Raw genomic sequence first — 21,107 nt, 5'->3', positions numbered from 1 at the left:
ACCTGTAGAAAAGGGGGGAATTCATCAAGTCTTTGTAGGAAACCGATAGCGACCTAGGTATCCTCACGTTGCTACTCCATCTTTTTTCCCACATAGTGGGTGCTCTGGGAGTTTGGTTTAAAAATCCCCAGGACTTTAATAGACTTCTAAGCCTCCAGAACTCGAATAGAAGAAGTTGGGGCGGGTTATAGTTATTGGTAAATTGTGTGGTCGTGATAAATTGGCCGTTGGGAAACAGATCTGCCATACAGTGGATTCCGTGCTCCTGCCACAGATGGGGGTGGGAGTCTCTGAGGGCCGCTAGCAGGCCCGTTAAAGAGTGAACGGGAGAAGGATGTGGGGCTATCTGAGGGAGTGAGCGTAATCTATCCCATAACCGGAGGGCATGAGAGATTATTGTGTTCTGGATTTTGTAACGCGACCTGACATGCTTGGGCAGCCAAATCAGGTCATGTAGGGTAAGAGGACTAGGGAGCATTGCTTGCTCTAGCATTTGCCATTTGTTTTTGCCGTCAGTGATCTTCCATGCTAGGACTTGAGAGAGCCTTGAAGCTTCATGGTAATATGTTATGTTAGGGGCGCCCGCGCCCCCACACAAGAGTGGTTGCTGGAGTATTCTAGTAGCAACCCTAGGGCGCTTATTTATCCATATATACTTATTGCAAATTTGTTGAAATTTGCCAATCAAAAATTTAGGAACAGGGATAGGGAGTGACCGGAACAGGTATGTGAGCTTGGGAAGCAGGAGCATCTTGAATGCAGCAATACGTCCCAACCAGGAAATACACGGAACACTCCACCTATCAGTGCAGGATTGGAACCGCTGGAGGAGAGGATAAAAATTAGACTCTATTATAGTGGGGATGTTCCAAGAGAGGTAAACTCCGAGATGTTTGATCCTCTGCTGGGACCAATTGAATGGATACCGTTGCTGAAGTTTTGTAAGATCAGTGCTTGACACGTTAATGGAATATGCCTCCGTCTTGTTGAAGTTGAGCTTGTAGTAACTAATCTGTCCAAACCTATCCAGCAACTTAAAAAGGGCGGGGAGGGAGTGGAGAGGGTCGCTTAGGAATATGGTTAGGTCATCCGCGAATAAGGCGGTTTTTTGCAAGGTGCCCTCTAGTTCTACTCCCCGGACATCAGGACTACCTCTGATCGCCTCAGCCAGCGGTTCCATAACTAGGGCGAAGAGCAGTGGGGAGAGGGGACAGCCTTGGCGCGTCCCATTGGTGATCGGAAAGGTCGGGGAGCGGAATCCCAGACCTCTAACCGAGGCCGATGGAGCCGAGTAAAGAGCTCTAACACAAGAGCAAAATCCCTGAGGGAAGCCAAACTTATCAAGGACCTCAAATAGGTATGTCCAGTTAACCCTATCGAAAGCCTTTTCGGCATCTAAGGCTAAGGTCGTACAGGAGAGATTACGCTGCTTGGCTTCGAAGTATATATTGAGGATCCGGCGGGTATTATCTGGCCCTTCCCGACCTGGGGTGAAGCCTACTTGGTCGCCGTCCAGCAATGACGAGAGAACTTTATTTAATCTAAAGGACAGAAGTTTCGCCATGAGCTTCACGTCAACATTGATCAGCGAAATGGGGCGGAAGTGTTCGCATACGTTAGGGGCTTTACCCGGTTTCGGGATGGTCACTATGGTCGCCTCTAAAAGCTCAGTTGGTAGGGAGCCGGAATGTCTGGCCAGGGAGCAGACTCTATTAAGAAGTGGCGATAGCTGGAGTCTAAATATTTTATAGAACAGAACTCCAAAACCGTCAGGACCCGGAGCTTTGTGGGATTTTAGGGTTTTAATGGCATGTAAGACTTCTTTAATACTAAATGGAGCGTCAAGCAGATCTCTCTGATCTGCCGTCAAGGTCGGCAAAGATATGGTGTCTAGGAAGTCCTGAATAGACTGTGTAGTCGGGACACATTGGGTGGGGGAACTCGCCAGGTTATATAATGTAGAGTAATAAGAAGCAAAAGCTTTCCCTATGTCTGCCGGAAGCCGGACATTTCCCTGGGGTGTTTTGATATATGGGATGCGGGCTTCTGCCGTCTTTTGTTTGAGTTTATTGGCCAGTAGCCTATCTGCTTTGTTTCCCTTGGCATAAAATGTTTGCTTGAATTTCTGAACCTGAGACTGTTGCCTTTTTAATTCTAGGGCTGCGATTTTTGTCTTAATGGTTTCAATTTGGGTGAGAATTTGCGGGTCCAATGATGCTACATGTAAGGTGTTTAGGTACCTCAGAGAGACCTGGAGCTGGGCGAGCGAACTACCCAGTCGTTTCTTATACTCCGAATTCAGTTTAATGAATACTCCTCTAAGAAAGGCCTTGAGGGTGCTCCACAAACAGAAGTCGTTGACTGCACCATTATCGTTTATGTTTAGAAACTCAGAAATCTCTTTCTGGATCAATGCAACCTGGTCTGGACTAGAAAGGAGGTGTTCCGGAAGCGTCCAGGAAGATCTAAAGGGTGTATTATTTGGGTTATTTAAAATGAGCTGAACCGAGGAGTGGTCAGACCATGTACACTCAGGCATAAGCACCGATTGGACCGAGTCCAAAAGTCTTGGTTCGCAGAAAAAGTAATCGATCCTGGTGTAGGTATTGTGTACTTTGGAATAATAGGAGTAGTCCCTTGAGGAAGGATGGTGGGAGCGCCAGATGTCGAACAAATTATTTTGGGCCAAGAGGTTATTGAAATGTTTTGCAGTCCTAATGGCTTGTTTGTCGCAGGGTTTAAGTTTAGGAGAGCGCCTATCTAGTGTTGTATCTAGTAGCATATTGAAATCCCCTGCCAGTAGTAGATTTTGGGTTTTATGCGAGGCCAGCAATCTTAAGAACTTCCTAAAGGCCTTTATTTGACCGGAGTTTGGGCCATAGTAATTGGCAAGAGTGTATGGAGTGTCGTCTAACCTGCAAGTCAGTATCAGGAATCTACCCTTTGGGTCTCTGAAGGATTCAACTTTCTCGAAGAGAACGGATTTATGTATTAGAATAGCTACACCTCTCGATTTCCCCGGGTATGAGGCTGTCTCCACTACCGGATATTGTTTACATTTAAAGGGTGTAGGGGTTCCATCTGCCCAATGGGTCTCCTGGAGAAAGGCTATTTTAGTTTTGGTGCGAGTTAAATAGCTAATTAATCTACTTCTCTTGCTAGGGGTATTTAGCCCTCTAGTGTTAAGTGAGGTACAAATAAGGGACATGTTGAGGTGATGCTGAGGAGAGGTGGGGAGCGGAAAAGCAGAGAAAAAAAAAAAAAAAAGGAAAAGGGCAGGGGAAAATGAAGGTAGCGCTAAGAAGGGAAAGAATGAAAGAGAAGTGCAAGAGCGAGAAGACAAAGAAGGTTGGTTGTTCTTAAACTTCTAAAAGAGTGCAAAAAGATGTAACATTCAGTCAGATTTATGGTTGTACAGATAAATTGGAGAATAGGTATTGCGGTATAGTCAAGAGAAACCGCGTTAATCGTCTTCCCTAATAGGGGAAGCACATTTAAGTGGAGGGTTTAAGGGGGCTTAGGTTTGTGGGGGGGGGAGGTTGTTAAGAGCTTTTAAATGGAATACTGTTAACAGCGGGTCACGTAATCGGGGGGTGACGGTCGCTCTAGAGTTTATCAGTGGCTTGTTAGGGAGTGATGAGTAGGCGAAAGATAAAATAAAATAATGGCCTTATAGCCTGTCAAATGAAGAGGTGGTATGACAATTGGAGTGATGTGATAGTGACAATAGAAAACTTTCAATGTGCTTACAAGTAAACAGTGATTCAATACATAAAACAGCAACCAGAACAACAAACAACTCGTAACTACAGTATTATAACATTCAATCAGGTATGCATCTTGGTGTAGACCACATAGAATAAATTGAGGAGTCAAGACTATGGTGTCCTGGTGTGGGCAGTGGACTCAGCTGATGTTCTATTCTAGGTGCGTGGCCTACCGGTATTGCTACTGCGAGTTGGTAGTGGGCAGCAGAAATTTTAGAACCACGGTAGAGTGCTCTGATAAATGAGGTGAAGTGTTCTGATGACAACTAAATGTTCAGGACTCTATGTGAGCAGGTGTGCTATATGGGTTATTCAGGTGTTATATGCGCAGGGGATATTTTTCTAATGTGTCTGCCTAAACCTCGGTGCTAATGTGTACAGGGAGTGTGCTACAGCCGGGCCCTCGCTGAGCACATGATACCTATAGATTAGTGTGATCCTGGATGGGGGCAGTAAGTGTTGAGAAATAGGTTTGTGGATGCTAAACTGTGAATTGTGGTAGAGATGAAACCTGAATATCTCAGAAACATAGCAATGATAACTATTTAACAAACAATAAGGTCTCTGCACAGATATGCAAACAATGGTCACAATGATATGGGTACTGTATATTGCAGATGAACATAATAAAAGAAAAAAAAAAAAATACTTATCGTCCATAGTTCATCGAGATCTGCAAGCCAGAAGCAAGAGTCTAAGTAGTGCAAAATCACCTGTTTTCAACATATACTAAAAGAGGAAAAACAAAGAAAGTAACTTCACAGAACCATTGTTCAGAAAGAACAAACTACAGCTTAGGGTCTGAGATGCATTCCCTAAGGAACTGGCGATCCAGATCTGTGTCTCTGCGTGAGGATCGGCCACTCCTGACCTTCACGATGTTTTTGAGGGCCAAACCTTCTTGTTGAAGGGGTAGTCCAGTCTCCAGCCTTGGAGACATCTGATTTGCTTCGTTGATCCTCAGGGGCGGTGGGACCCGCCCATTCTGCTGCTGTGACTCTCAGTTGGGTTTGGCTGGTTTGTGGTTTTTCCTTTTGAGAAGGGTATAGATTCCACAGCTTGAGTAGTTCGTACCCTCTGCTAGGGGTCTGTATGGTAAACATCTGATTGTTCCGGAAGATGAGTAGCTTTATGGGGTAGCCCCACCTATACCTGACCTCATTTTTCCTTAAAATGGATGTAACTTCTGTGAAGGTTTTTCTCTTTTGTAATGTCCTTGCAGAAAGGTCTGGGAAAATTTGTAGCTTTTTAAATTTATCTGGGAGGGAAGGTTTCTGGAAATGAGCCCTTTGGATTCTCTCTTTGTAAGTGAAGTAGTGCAGCCGGACTATTGTGTCTCTAGGTAGGTCATCTGAGAGACCTTTGGGCTTAAGAGAACGGTGTGCACGATCCATCAGGGCCTCAGCCTCCGTGGCGGGAGGCGCTAGTACAAGAAACAGTTCCTTTAGATATGGTTGCAGTTCTCCAGCAGAGACAGACTCGGGGATACCTCGGATCCTGAGGTTGTTCCTCCGAGATCTATCTTCCAGGTCCGCTATCTTATCGTCGACAACATCTAGGTAGTCTGCGAGTCGTTGTGTGTAAGATTGTAGGTTAGAATGCTCCACAGCGGCATCCTCCTGCTTTCTTTCCAAAGTGTCAATTCTTTCATTTGTTGAAGAGATCTCTTTTTTAAGCTCAGCGGTAGAGGCCGCCAATTGGGTAGTGAATGAAGCATGATGCTTGTCCAGGAGGGATTTGAGGGAATCCATAATGAATGAGGGAGTGACTGCCTCGGATGAGGCTTGTTGAATGTTCTGAATGGCCGCCAATGTGAGATCCGAGGTGTCAGACCCAGGGGAGTCTGGGGGTTCTATATCACTCTGTGATAGCCCTCCCGGTGGCCCAAAGTGATCCATCACAGTTTTTTTGGGTAAGAAAGGTTGTTTGTTTTTTTTCCCCCTGGCTGATTGTGACATGTTGGGAGGAAAATAGGCTGGATCCGTAACTGGAGGGGTCTTTGAGAGGCTAGAGGTCAGGTATGGTAAGGCGGACCCACTCAGTGATAAGGAAGGGTCACTATGTGGTAGACAGGCTTAAGTGGCCTAGAAGTGCTTATGCCATGTTAAGCGAGTGTAAGTTCAAGGGAAAATGAGAATGTCACTGGCGTGGGATAGCCTGGTTGTATGTGAGGTAGATTTAGGGCACTCTCCCTAGGGAAATTGCCACCTCTGGGCCAGGCCGGAAAAGGGGTGAGGGGTATGACCTACTGCATCAGAATGCAGCAGGAAAGGGGACAGGAGAGTGCACTCCAACTATGACACAAGGGCAAGATGTATTGCAGCTTTTAAACTGCTGTGGATGGTGCAGCACAGTCCTACTTTGTAAGAGAACCTTGTTATGTTTATTGGGTATGCAGAGTGATTCCACCTAGGGCTTGAGGGAGTAGTTACAGTGCAGATCTAGGGGCCCACAAGTTGCTGGGGGTAAACTGCTTATTGTCCAATAAAGTCACTGTCTTCTTCAAGGTAGCTATTGATAATGAAGAAGCAGAGAATAACTGCTGCACAGTAAGTTTACAGGCCCCTGTGTAGAGAAGTTCCACGTGGCAAGCTACAAGTGAGTAGGCGACTGGCAAGCTAATTACAGTTATGCCTGTCTTAGTAGGTAATAGCCCCCACTTAAGTATAGCCCTTTATGGTGCCTGTGCTGAGGTTTCTGCTGGCACACTATGCGGTACTTTGAGGGAGGCCGTGCTGACAGGTTGCTGTACTGATTTGGGAAGAAGTTAAAGATGGCGTTTTCGCGCCGCTATGTGGGGAAAGAATAGCGTTATTAGCTGGCACCCGGCCAGTGATTTGGTGCCGGTTAAGTAAACCCCAGTCTTTCACAGAATTCCCCTAAGCTAGGGTGTTTGCGGGTAGAGTTAATTTTGGGTAGGCAATGTTATCCCCTGCAGACCAGGCTGCAAGTACTTACAGGGAGACGGTCAGCAGGATTCCACGTGGGAGCTGCTCGGATGTGGAGCCGTAGTTGTGCCGTGTCACAGGCGGCTACCTGAAGTGATGAGGGAAAGCAGGCTCCGGAGCAGGTATTAGGCTCCCCGTATTTATCGCACCAGTCCGGTTCAGCTGCCGTGGGGTATATGGTGGTGCGGGGGTCTCACTGCGACGCAGCTCTTCCTTTGTCAGATGTGGAGGGTCCTTCAAGCCTCCGGTGCCGCTGGGCCTGAAGCCCCTGCAATTGCGGTTGTGCTACACAGTGAGTTCTCAGTAGTTGTGCCGTTGGAGATACAGGCACAGGGCTTAGAATAAGTGACCAAGGGTAGAGTGAATCGTCCGACCGCAGAAGCGGTGCTGGTAACTCTGTGTCTCCCTCCGGCAACAAGCAAGGTTCTTCAAACAGTGTTTCTATAACCCAGCAGTGGATATGGGATCACAAGTTGGGAAAAGTAGCTTGATATTAAGGGAATTTGCTTAATAAATTACGTTTTCTAGCTAACTGAAACTCAGAGCTCTAACTAGATGCGACCGGCCAAGATGGTGGTTGGCTCCGCCCCCCAGGGCATGTAATTTTAAACAACTTTCCAATTTACTTTTATCACCAATTTTGCTTTGTTCTCTTGGTATTCTTAGTTGAAAGCTAAACCTAGGAGGTTCATATGCTAATTTATTAGACCTTGTTGGCCGCCTCTAATCTCAATGCATTTTGACAGTTTTGCACCACTAGAGGGCGTTAGTCCATTTCATATAGATGACATTGAGCTCATGCACGTGAATTTACAGAGGAGTGAGCACTGATTGGCTAAAATGCAAGTCTGTCAAAAGAACTGAAATAAGGGGGCAGTTTGCAGAGGCTTAGTTACAAGGTAAATACAGAGGTAAAACGTGTATTATTATTATAACTGTGTTGGTTATGCAACACAATTATAAAACACAGAATGGGTAATTAAGGGATTATCTATCTTTTAAAACAACATTAATTCTAGTGTTGACTGTCCCTTTTACTATTAATACATTAATTTATTTTTTATTAATTATTTTAAGTTGCCACTTTAAAAAAAAAAATCAATAAAATATATTATTAAATGTAAGAATAACATATTCTGGTATACTATTTGAAGATTCCATTTAAATATTGTTACCCATAGAATTATTTTGGAGGCAATGAGAATCACAATTTGAATCTCATATTTCATAAATGGAAAAATTAACTTGTGCAAAAATTCACCATTTTTTTAAACAAATTAATGATGCCAGTAGATGTTATTTTTAAGAAATATGCCAAACATTTTTCCATCCATAATATTGCCTTAATTAATGAGTCTGCCTTATTATCAGCATTCAATTCTTTTTTTATGTAATCATTTAAAGGACCAGTCAACACAGTAGATTTGCATAATCAACAAATATATGATAACAAGACAATGCAATAGCACTTAGTCTGAACTTCAAATGAATAGTAGATTTTTTTTTCTGACAATTTTAAAAGTTATGTCTTTTTCCACTCCCACTGTACCATGTGACAGCCATCAGCCAATCACAAATGCATACACGTACCATGTGACAGCAATCAGCCATTCACAAATGCATACACACTTATTCTTGCACATGCTCAGTAGGAGCTGGTAATTCAAAAAAGTTTAAATATAAAAAGACTGTGCACATTTTGTTAATGGAAGTAAATTGGAAAGTTGTTTAAAATTGCATGCTCTATCTGAATAATGAAAGTTTAATTTTGATTGAGTGTCCCTTTTTAAGTAACTTACTGTTCTGCTGTGCATTGTATTTATTTTATTAAAACCAAGTCCTGTATATTATTTGATGTTGTAGGTGCACAGTCATTTGAGGAATCGACTCCTTTCAATAATAGTGTCCAGACAAGTCCTAGCAAGCAGTGGCCTTTGGAAGTTAAAAGCCACAATTCTCAGGATGAGATAATAAATCTTCCGTCCTTCACCGCTCCTCAGGTTGTACCAGGCAGCAGCACTCCCAGTGCTAGCAGCAACAGCAGCTGCTCTACAGTAAGATTTTTTTCTATTTTAATGGACATAATATCCATATTCTAACTCACTTGAAACTGTTGCAGGATAATGGTAAAAATCTGACAAGAAAACAATCACCTAAACATCTCTAAAAGGAAAATATTTTACCTCTGTTAAGTTATCCTTCTGCTACTGTCATGTTGAAAAATAAAATACACAACAGCCAATCGGCTTCATCATTGCTGATGTCACACTGTGCTTTACTGTGATCTCATGAGATTTCTCTGAAATATTGTGAGATTTCTATGTAAACTTCCTTAAAGGCACAGTAAACAGCTTGTAAATACAAAACATTACTGTTGTGTTACTATAGAATAACATATCAGAATAGCTTATCAGCCAAGTATTTACTTTTTTAAAACAAATAAACATCCTTTTTCTTGCAATTATTTTTCAAAAGCCAAACTCCAACCACCAATTGCCTTATTTGAATTAGCCAATCTGGGCTTTAGTCGGCAGACAACAAGGCTAGCCATGGTCTTAGTTAGTATAATGTACTTTGTTTTGCAGTTGTTATCAGTTAAAGCCAATTAGTGAAAGATATGTAGCAGAGTTATTGTTTTGTAGCAGGGTTCTTTTCATATTCTGGGAAATAGAAATTGCTCAATTTTTAGTGCTAAATTACATAAAAAGGGGGAAAAATAAATAGTGAAAATATATTGCAAAGTTGTTTCATTATACGCAACTAAACATTTTATATATAAAGCGAAAGGTATTTACTGTCCCTTTAATCTGAGGAGGGAAATAACATGACTGTGCCGATGAACGCTCCCTTGCAAGTCCTGGGGTTCGCATCATTATTGGCTGTATGAAATCTCTTTTTTTGCAGGTAAAATATCTTCCTTTTTTACATGAGATGGTTAGGAGATATTTTTGTGTTCGCTTTTTTTAGCTGTGCAGCAGCATTTGTCAAATGCTCCAACATTTGAGTATTACGTCCCTTTTATTGTGTAATGTGATTAAAGGGACACTGAACTCAAATTTTTTCTTTCATAATTCAGATAGAGCATTCAATTTTAAGCAACTTTCTAATTTACTCTTATTATCAAATTTTGTTCATTCTCTTGGTATCTTTATTTGAAAAGCAAGAATGTAAGTTTAGATGCCAGCCCATTTTTGGTGAACAACCTGGGTTGTTCTTGCTGATTGGTGGCTAAATTCACCGACCAATAAACAAGTTCTGTCCAGGGTCCTAAACCAAAAAATTGTCTGGCTCCCTAGCTTAGATGCCTTCTTTTTCAAATAAAGATAGCAAGAGAACAAAGAAAAATTGATAATAGGAGTAAATTAGAAAGTTGCTTAAAATTGCATGCTCTATCTGAAGCACAAAAGAAAAAAATTGGGTTCAGTGTCCCTTTAAGCTTTCTCTCTTGTATATGATGATATAGATTGGTTAAATTAATTGTATTTTCTCTTATAAGTTCTTGATTACAGATCATGTAAAAAATATAACAACCTGTGAAATAATAAAAGATAACTTTGTGGTTTTAAATAACCTACAATTTAAATGATATTTTAACAAAAATATAAAATGTTTATTGTTATAGGACAATTGATAAAATATGTTTCAATGTGAATCTTGTTGAGCCTCCAAAATATCTTTCAATGCTGACAGTCTGGGAATGTTACTTAAAGGGAAATGTTATTGGAACAATAAACCCACATTTTTTTCTTTCATGATTCATATAGATCATACAATTTAAAAAATATACTTCGATTAACAGATTTACTTTGTACCCTTAGTATCCTTTGTTGAAAAGTTGATAGGTTGAGGAATGAATATGACTATGGAACAGTTTTGCATGAATATTTTAACAATGTTAAACATTTGTAATTGGAATTTAAAAAAAAAGCAAAAAACTTGTATGTCTGAATCATAAAATAATTTTTTGGGGTTTTCAAGACACATTTTATTTTTGCACAAATGTTCCATGGTAACTATGGCCTAGATTTGGAGTTTGGCGTTAGCCGTGAAAACCAGCGTTAGAGGCTCCTAACGCTGGTTTTAGGCTACCTCTGGTATTTGGAGTCACTCAAAAAAGGGTCTAACGCTCACTTTTCAGCCGCGACTTTTCCATACCGCAGATCCCCTTACGTCAATTGCGTATCCTATCTTTCTCCAACATTGGTGTGTCCGGTCCACGGCGTCATCCTTACTTGTGGGATATTCTCTTCCCCAACAGGAAATGGCAAAGAGTCCCAGCAAAGCTGGTCACATGATCCCTCCTAGGCTCCGCCCACCCCAGTCATTCTCTTTGCCGTTGCACAGGCAACATCTCCACGGAGATGGTTAAGAGTTTTTTGGTGTTTAAATGTAGTTTTATTCTTCTATCAAGTGTTTGTTATTTTAAAATAGTGCTGGTATGTACTATTTACTCTGAAACAGAAAAGGATGAAGATTTCTGTTTGTAAGAGGAAGATGATTTTAGCAGACAGTAACTAAAATCGATTGCTGTTTCCACACAGGACTGTTGAGATGAAGTAACTTAAGTTGGGGGAAACAGTTAGCAGTCTTTTCTGCTTAAGGTATGACTAGCCATATTTCTAACAAGACCATGTAATGCTGGAAGGCTGTCATTTCCCCTCATGGGGACCGGTAAGCCATTTTCTTAGTTAAACATAAAAGAATAAAGGGCTTCAAAAAGGGCTTCAAAACTGGTAGACATTTTTCTGGGCTAAAACAATTGCTTTACTAGGCATATTATGCAGATTCTAACTAATTATTGGTATTATAATCTTGGGGAACGTTTAGAAAAACGGCAGGCACTGTGTTGGACACCTTTTTCAGATGGGGGCCTTTCTAGTTATAGACAGAGCCTCATTCTGGGACTGTATAGTGGTTAAATGTAAAAACGGCTCCGGTTCCGTTAATTTAAGGGTTAAAGCTCTGAAATTTGGTGTGCAATACTTTTAATGCTTTAAGACACTGTGGTGAAATTTTGGTGAATTTTGAACAATTCCTTCATACTTTTTCACATATTCAGTAATAAAGTGTTTTCAGTTTGAAATTTAAAGTGACAGTAACGGTTTTATTTTAAAACGTTTTTTGTGCTTTGTTGACAAGTTTAAGCCTGTTTAACATGTCTGTACCATCAGATAAGCTATGTTCTATATGTATGAAAGCCAATGTGTCTCCCCATTTAAATTTATGTGATAATTGTGCCATAGTGTCCAAACAAAGTAAGGACAGTAATGCAACAGATAATGATATTGCCCAAGATGATTCCTCAAATGAGGGGAGTAAACATGATACTACATCATCCCCTACTGTGTCTACACCAGTTATGCCCACACAGGAGGCCCCTAGTACATCTAGTGCGCCAATACTTATTACCATGCAACAATTAACGGGTGTAATGGATAACTCCATAGCAAATCTTTTATCCAAAATGCCTACTTATCAGAGAAAGCGCGATTGCTCTGTTTTAAACACTGAAGAGCAAGAGGACGCTGATGATAATTGTTCTGTCATACCCTCACACCAATCTCAAGGGGCCATGAGGGAGGTTTTGTCTGATGGAGGAATTTCAGATTCAGGAAAAATTTCTCATCAAGCTGAACCTGATGTTGTGACATTTAAATTTAAATTAGAACATCTCCGCGCACTGCTTAAGGAGGTGTTATCTACTCTGGATGATTGTGACAATTTGGTCATTCCAGAGAAATTATGTAAGATGGACAAGTTCCTAGAGGTTCCGGTGCCCCCCGACGCTTTTCCTATACCCAAGCGGGTGGCGGACATAGTAAATAAAGAGTGGGAAAGGCCCGGCATACCTTTTGTTCCCCCCCCCCCCCTATATTTAAGAAATTATTTCCTATAGTCGACCCCAGAAAGGACTTATGGCAGACAGTCCCCAAGGTCGAGGGGGCGGTTTCTACTCTAAACAAACGCACTACTATTCCTATCGAAGATAGTTGTGCTTTCAAAGATCCTATGGATAAGAAATTAGAGGGTTTGCTTAAAAAGATTTTTGTTCAGCAAGGTTACCTTCTACAACCAATTTCATGCATTGTTCCTGTCACTACGGCAGCGTGTTTCTGGTTCGAGGAACTAGAAAAATCGCTCAGTAAAGAATCTTCGTATGAGGAGGTCATGGACAGAGTTCAAGCACTTAAATTGGCTAAGTCTTTTGTTTTAGATGCCGCTTTGCAATTAGCTAGATTAGCGGCGAAAAATTCAGGGTTTGCTGTCGTGGCGCGCAGAGTGCTTTGGCTAAAGTCTTGGTCAGCGGATGTGTCTTCCAAGACAAAATTGCTTAACATTCCTTTCAAAGGTAAAACATTATTTGGACCTGATTTGAAAGAGATTATTTCAGACATCACTGGGGGAAAGGGCCACGCCCTCCCACAGGATAGGTCTTTTAAGGCTAATAATAAGCCTAATTTTCGTCCCTTTCGCAGAAACGGATCAGTCTCTAATTCTGTATCCTCTAAGCAAGAGGGTAATACTTCACAACCCAAACCAGCCTGGAAACCAATGCAAGGCTGGAACAAGGGTAAGCAGGCCAAGAAGCCTACCACTGCTACCAAAACAGCATGAAGGGATAGCCCCCGATCCGGGACCGGATCTAGTCGGGGCAGACTTTCTCTCTTTGCTCAGGCTTGGGCAAGAGATGTTCAGGATCCTTGGGCGCTAGAAATAGTTTCTCAAGGTTATCTCCTGGAATTCAAGGAACTACCCCCAAGGGGAAGGTTCCACAGGTCTCAATTATCTTCAAACCAAATAAAGAGACAGGCATTCTTACATTGTGTAGAAGACCTGTTAAAGATGGGAGTGATACATCCAGTTCCAATAAGAGAACAAGGAATGGGATTTTATTCCAATCTGTTCATAGTTCCCAAAAAAGAGGGAACATTCAGACCAATTTTGGATCTAAAGATCCTAAACAAATTTCTCAGGGTACCATCGTTCAAAATGGAAACTATTCGAACGATCCTACCTACTATCCAGGAAAATCAATTTATGACTACCGTGGATTTAAAGGATGCGTACCTACATATTCCTATCCACAAGGAACATCATCAGTTCCTAAGGTTCGCTTTTCTGGACAAGCATTACCAGTTTGTGGCACTTCCATTTGGATTAGCCACTGCTCCAAGGATTTTCACAAAGGTACTAGGGTCCCTTCTAGCGGTTCTAAGACCAAGGGGCATTGCAGTAGTACCTTACTTGGACGACATCCTGATTCAAGCGTCGTCCCTGTCAAAAGCAAAGGCTCATACGGACATCGTCCTAGCCTTTCTCAGATCTCACGGATGGAAGGTGAACAAAGAAAAAAGTTCTCTGTCCCCGTCAACAAGAGTTCCCTTCTTGGGAACAATAATAGATTCCTTAGAAATGAGGATTTTTCTGACAGAGGTCAGAAAATCAAAACTTCTAAGCTCTTGTCAAGTACTTCATTCTGTTCCTCGTCCTTCCATAGCGCAGTGCATGGAAGTAATAGGATTGATGGTTGCAACAATGGACATAGTTCCTTTTGCACAAATTCATCTAAGACCATTACAACTGTGCATGCTCAGACAGTGGAATGGGGATTATACAGACTTGTCTCCGACGATTCAAGTAGATCAAAAGACCAGAGATTCACTCCGTTGGTGGCTGACCCTGGACAATCTGTCACAGGGAATGAGCTTCCGCAGACCAGAGTGGGTCATTGTCACGACCGACGCCAGCCTAGTGGGCTGGGGCGCGGTCTGGGAATCCCTGAAAGCTCAGGGTCTATGGTCTCGGGAAGAGTCTCTTCTCCCGATAAACATTCTGGAACTGAGAGCGATATTCAATGCTCTCAGAGCTTGGCCTCAACTAGCAAAGGCCAAATTCATAAGGTTTCAGTCAGACAACATGACGACCGTTGCATATATCAATCATCAGGGGGGAACAAGGACTTCCCTGGCGATGAAAGAAGTGACCAAGATAATTCAATGGGCGGAGGATCACTCCTGCCACTTGTCTGCGATCCACATCCCAGGAGTGGAAAATTGGGAAGCGGATTTTCTGAGTCGTCAGACATTCCATCCGGGGGAGTGGGAACTCCATCCGGAAATCTTTGCCCAAATAACTCAATTATGGGGCATTCCATACATGGATCTGATGGCGTCTCGTCAGAACTTCAAGGTTCCTTGCTACGGGTCCAGATCCAGGGATCCCAAGGCGACCCTAGTAGATGCACTAGTAGCACCTTGGACCTTCAACCTAGCTTATGTATTCCCACCGTTTCCTCTCATCCCCAGGCTGGTAGCCAGGATCAATCAGGAGAGGGCCTCGGTGATCTTGATAGCTCCTGCGTGGCCACGCAGGACTTGGTATGCAGACCTGGTGAATATGTCATCGGCTCCACCATGGAAGCTACCTTTGAGACAGGACCTTCTTGTTCAGGGTCCATTCGAACATCCGAATCTGGTTTCCCTCCAACTCACGGCTTGGAGATTGAACGCTTGATTTTATCAAAGCGTGGGTTTTCAGATTCTGTAATAGATACTCTGATTCAGGCTAGAAAGCCTGTAACTAGAAAAATTTACCATAAAATATGGAAAAAATATATCTGTTGGTGTGAATCTAAAGGATTCCCATGGAACAAGATAAAAATTCCTAAGATTCTATCCTTTCTACAAGAAGGTTTGGAGAAAGGATTATCTGCAAGTTCTCTGAAGGGACAGATCTCTGCTTTATCTGTTTTACTTCACAAAAGACTGGCAGCTGTGCCAGATGTTCAAGCATTTGTTCAGGCTCTGGTTAGGATCAAGCCTGTTTACAGACCTTTGACTCCTCCCTGGAGTCTAAATCTAGTTCTTTCAGTTCTTCATGGGGTTCCGTTTGAACCCTTACATTCCGTAGATATTAAGTTATTATCTTGGAAAGTTTTGTTTTTGGTTGCAATTTCTTCTGCTAGAAGAGTTTCAGAGTTATCTGCTCTGCAGTGTTCTCCGCCCTATCTGGTGTTCCATGCAGATAAGGTGGTTTTGCGTACTAAGCCTGGTTTTCTTCCGAAAGTTGTTTCCAACAAAAATATTAACCAGGAGATAGTTGTACCTTCTTTGTGTCCGAATCCAGTTTCAAAGAAGGAACGTTTGTTACACAATTTGGACGTAGTCCGTGCTCTAAAATTCTATTTAGAGGCTACTAAAGATTTCAGACAAACATCTTCCTTGTTTGTTGTTTATTCTGATAAAAGGAGAGGTCAAAAAGCGACTTCTACCTCTCTTTCCTTTTGGCTTAAAAGCATTATCCGATTGGCTTATGAGACTGCCGGACGGCAGCCTCCTGAAACAATCACAGCTCACTCCACTAGGGCTGTGGCTTCCACATGGGCCTTCAAGAACGAGGCTTCTGTTGACCAGATATGTAAGGCAGCGACTTGGTCTTCACTGCACACTTTTGCCAAATTTTACAAATTTGATACTTTTGCTTCTTCGGAGGCTATTTTTGGGAGAAAGGTTTTGCAAGCCGTGGTGCCTTCCATTTAGGTGACCTGATTTGCTCCCTCCCTTCATCCGTGTCCTAAAGCTTTGGTATTGGTTCCCACAAGTAAGGATGACGCCGTGGACCGGACACACCAATGTTGGAGAAAACAGAATTTATGCTTACCTGATAAATTACTTTCTCCAACTGTGTGTCCGGTCCACGGCCCGCCCTGGTTTTTTAATCAGGTCTGATGAATTATTTTCTCTAACTACAGTCACCACGGTATCATATGGTTTCTCCTATATATATTTCCTCCTGTCCGTCGGTCGAATGACTGGGGTGGGCGGAGCCTAGGAGGGATCATGTGACCAGCTTTGCTGGGACTCTTTGCCATTTCCTGTTGGGGAAGAGAATATCCCACAAGTAAGGATGACGCCGTGGACCGGACACACAGTTGGAGAAAGTAATTTATCAGGTAAGCATAAATTCTGTTTTTCAATGGGATCTTTCTAACTCCGGTATTTAGAGTCGTGTCTGAAGTGAGCGTTAGACATCTAACGACAAAACTCCAGCCGCAGGAAAAAAGTCAGTAGTTAAGAGCTTTCTGGGCTAATGCCGGTTTATAAAGCTCTTAACTACTGTGCCCTAAAGTACACTAACACCCATAAACTACCTATGTACCCCTAAACCGAGGTCCCCCCACATCGCCGACACTCGATTAAATTTTTTAACCCCTAATCTGCCGACCGCCACCTACGTTATACTTATGTACCCCTAATCTGCTGCCCCTAACACCGCCGACCCCTATATTATATTTATTAACTCCTAACCTGTCCCCCACAACGTTGCAGCCACCTACCTACACTTATTAACCCCTAATCTGCCCTCCCTAACATCGCCGACACCTAACTTCAAACATTAACCCCTAATCTGCCGACTGGAGCTCACTTCTATTCTAATAAATGTATTAACCCCTAAAGCTAAGTCTAACCCTAACACTAACACCCCCCTAAGTTAAATATAATTTAAATCTAACAAAATAAATTAACTCTTATTAAATAAATTATTCCTATTTAAAGCTAAATACTTACCTGTAAAATAAATCCTAATATGGCTACAATATAAATTATAATTATATTATAGCTATTTTAGGATTAATATTTATTTTACAGGTAACTTTGTATTTATTTTAACCAGGTACAATAGCTATTAAATAGTTAAGAACTATTTAATAGCTAAAATAGTTAAAATAATTACAAAATTACCTGTAAAATAAATCCTAACCTAAGTTACAATTAAACCTAACACTACACTATCAATAAATTAATTAAATAAACTACCTACAATTACCTACAATTAACCTAACACTACACTATCAATAAATTAATTAAATACAATTCCTACAAATAAATACAATTAAATAAACTAGCTAAAGTACAAAAAATAAAAAGAACTAAGTTACAAAAAATAAAAAAATATTTACAATCATAAGAAAAATATTACAACAATTTTAAACTAATTACACCTACTCTAAGCCCCCTAATAAAATAACAAAGCCCCCCAAAATAAAAAAATGCCCTACCCTATTCTAAATTACTAAAGTTCAAAGCTCTTTTACCTTACCAGCCCTGAACAGGGCCCTTTGCGGGGCATGCCCCAAGAAGTTCAGCTCTTTTGCCCTAACCCAAACCCCCCTTAAATAAACCTAACACTAAGCCCCTGAAGATCTTCCTACCTTGTCTTCACCTCACCGGGTTCACCGATCTGTCCAGAAGAGCTCCTCCGATGTCCTGATCCAAGCCCAAGCGGGGGGCTGAAGAGGTCCATGATCCGGCTGAAGTCTTCATCCAAGCGGGGCAGAAGAGGTCTTCCATCCGATTGAAGTCTTCATCCAAGCGGGATCTTCTATGGTCATCCATCCGGAGCAGAGCGGCAGGATCCTGAAGACCTCCAACGCGGAACATCCATCCTGGCCGACGACTGAACGACGAATGACGGTTCCTTTAAATGACGTCATCCAAGATGGCGTCCCTCGAATTCCGATTGGCTGATAGGATTCTATCAGCCAATCGGAATTAAGGTAGGAATATTCTGATTGGCTGATGGAGTCAGCCAATCAGAATCAAGTTCAATCCGATTGGCTGATCCGATCAGCCAATCAGATTGAGCTCACATTCTATTGGCTGATCGGAACAGCCAATAGAATGCGAGCTCAATCTGATTGGCTGATTGGATCAGCCAATCGGATTGAACTTGATTCTGATTGGCTGATTCCATCAGCCAATCAGAATATTCCTACCTTAATTCCGATTGGCTGATAGAATCCTATCAGCCAATCGGAATTCGAGGGACGCCATCTTGGATGACGTCATTTAAAGGAACCATCATTCGTCGTTCAGTCGTTGGCCAGGATGGATGTTCCGCGTCGGAGGTCTTCAGGATGCTGCCGCTTCGCTCCGGATGGATGCCGCTTGGATGAAGACTTCATTCGGATGGAAGACCTCTTCTGCCGCGCTTGGATGAAGACTTCAGCCGGATCATGGACCTCTTCAGCCCCCCACTTGGGCTTGGATCAGGACATCGGAGGAGCTCTTCTGGACGGATCGGTGTGATACCCGGTGAGGTGAAGACAAGGTAGGATGATCTTCAGGGGCTTAGTGTTAGGTTTATTTAAGGGGGGGTTTGGGTTAGATTAGGGGTATGTGGGTGGTGGGTTGTAATGTTGGGGGGGGTATTGTATGTTTTTTTTTACAGGCAAAAGAGCTGAATTTCTTGGGGCATGCCCCGCAAAGGGCCCTGTTCAGGGCTGGTAAGGTAAAAGAGCTTTGAACATTAGTAATTTAGAATGGGGTAGGGCATTTTTTTATTTTGGGGGGCTTTGTTATTTTATTAGGGGGCTTAGAGTAGGTGTAATTAGTTTAAAATTGTTGTAATATTTTTCTTATGTTTGTAAATATTTTTTTTATTTTTTGTAACTTAGTTCTTTTTTATTTTTTGTACTTTAGCTAGTTTATTTAATTGTATTTATTTGTAGGAATTGTATTTAATTAATTTATTGATAGTGTAGTGTTAGGTTTAATTGTAGGTAATTGTAGGTAGTTTAATTAATTTATTGATAGTGTAGTGTTAGGTTTAATTGTAACTTAGTTAATTAATTTCGTTAGATTTAAATTATATTTAACTTAGGGGGGTGTTAGTGTTAGGGTTAGACTTAGCTTTAGGGGTTAATACATTTATTAGAATAGCGGTGAGCTCCAGTCGGCAGATTAGGGGTTAATGTTTGAAGTTAGGTGTCGGCGATGTTAGGGAGGGCAGATTAGGGGTTAATACTATTTATTATAGGGTTAGTGAGGCGGATTAGGGGTTAATAACTTTATAATAATAGCGGTGCGGTGCGGTCGGCAGATTAGGGGTTAATAAGTGTAGGCAGGTGGAGGCGACGTTGTGGGGGGCAGATTAGGGGTTAATAAATATAATATAGGGGTCGGCGATGTTAGGGCAGCAGATTAGGGGTACATAGGGATAATGTAAGTAGCGGCGGTTTACGGAGCGGCAGATTAGGGGTTAATAATAATATGCAGGGGTCAGCGATAGCGGGGGCGGAAGAATAGGGGTTAATAAGTGTAAGGTTAGGGGTGTTTAGACTCGGGGTACATGTTAGAGTGTTAGGTGCAGACGTAGGAAGTGTTTCCGCATAGCAAACAATGGGGCTGCATTAGGAGCTGAACGCGGCTTTTTTGCAGGTGTTAGGTTTTTTTTCAGCTCAAACAGCCCCATTGTTTTCTATGGGAGAATCGTGCACGAGCACGTTTTTGAGGCTGGCCGCTTGCGTAAGCAACTCTGGTATTGAGAGTTGAAGCTGCGTTAAATATGCTCTACGCTCCTTTTTTGGAGCCTAACGCAGCCTTTATGTGGACTCTCAATACCAGAGTTATTTTTATGGTGCGGCCAGAAAAAAGCCGGCGTTAGCTTCGCGGGTGTTTACCGACAAAACTCCAAATCTAGGCCCTATGTGTTTTACTCTCTTATTATTATTTTTTTAATATTAGGAAAGGTTGCAAATTCCCAGTTGTAGAACAGAACAGCTTATGCCTTATAATACAGGAAATCACAACATGGGATAGTTCTTAAAAGGATCTTACTTTTGTGTTAAACTTGTGTTTGTCTCATACTTTGTATAGTGCCGACACCTTTTCTGAAAGAATAAAAAAATACTGGCCATGCTCATTAACATAAATTTGCATAAATAATTATACATCTTAAATCCTTAACTAAAGCTGCTAGGGCTGGTTTTAAATGACCACTTGTTTATAATTTGATTGCAGTACACTTAGAACAAGTTTGACAGCTTGATAGCATCTTTATTCCTATATTTAGGGACTGATTACAAGTGGAACGCTAGATAACGCTTTCATGAATATCGATATATTCACTGAGTAATACCTGCGCACACTAATGTGCGCTGGTATTACAAGTTATCAGCAATGTGAATGCGCACTCGTGTAATACCAGCGAAACCCGACACGCACAAAAAGTTTACATCTTGTGCAATTAGCGCTATAGCGAAAAGCTCTAAATAGCACTCCACTTATAATCTAGACTTTAATTTTTGCAATATTTTCTCACGACTTTCTTAAATTGTTATGTATTCTAGCCTAACAGTCCAGGAGAATATTATACTTCTTTGGATGAAGATCTCAAGATTGAGTTGATTGAAAAGCTTTTTGCTATGGATACAGAAGCAAAAAATAAATGTAATACTTCTCAGGTATGTTATAATATAACAAAACGACCCCTTATTCTTGATGAGGCTTTCTTTTAAAGGGGCATTAAATGCCTCTTGTTTTTGTGTTAAAATTGTGCTTTATCTCTTGCTCACTAGAGATATCAAAAAGCAAAATCTGCAACCAATAGA

The 21,107-nt window shown here is 41.7% G+C and overlaps 1 protein-coding gene across 2 annotated transcripts in view; it reads left to right on the top strand.

Moving 5' to 3' along the window:
* Positions 1–21,107, top strand: part of EPAS1 (endothelial PAS domain protein 1) — a 260,593-nt gene that overhangs the window by 216,905 nt on the left and 22,581 nt on the right. For both annotated transcript variants that reach the window (XM_053712255.1, XM_053712256.1), the window contains exons 10-11: positions 8,579–8,769; positions 20,847–20,960. In XM_053712255.1, the coding sequence (XP_053568230.1) occupies positions 8,579–8,769; positions 20,847–20,960 (305 nt within the window). The remainder of the gene's footprint in view (positions 1–8,578; positions 8,770–20,846; positions 20,961–21,107) is intronic.

Source organism: Bombina bombina, chromosome 4, assembly GCF_027579735.1.
Source record: "Bombina bombina isolate aBomBom1 chromosome 4, aBomBom1.pri, whole genome shotgun sequence".
NCBI lineage: Eukaryota > Metazoa > Chordata > Amphibia > Anura > Bombinatoridae > Bombina > Bombina bombina.
The sequence above is the reverse complement of the archived record's forward strand: the minus strand, read 5'-3'. Positions and strand labels throughout refer to the sequence as shown.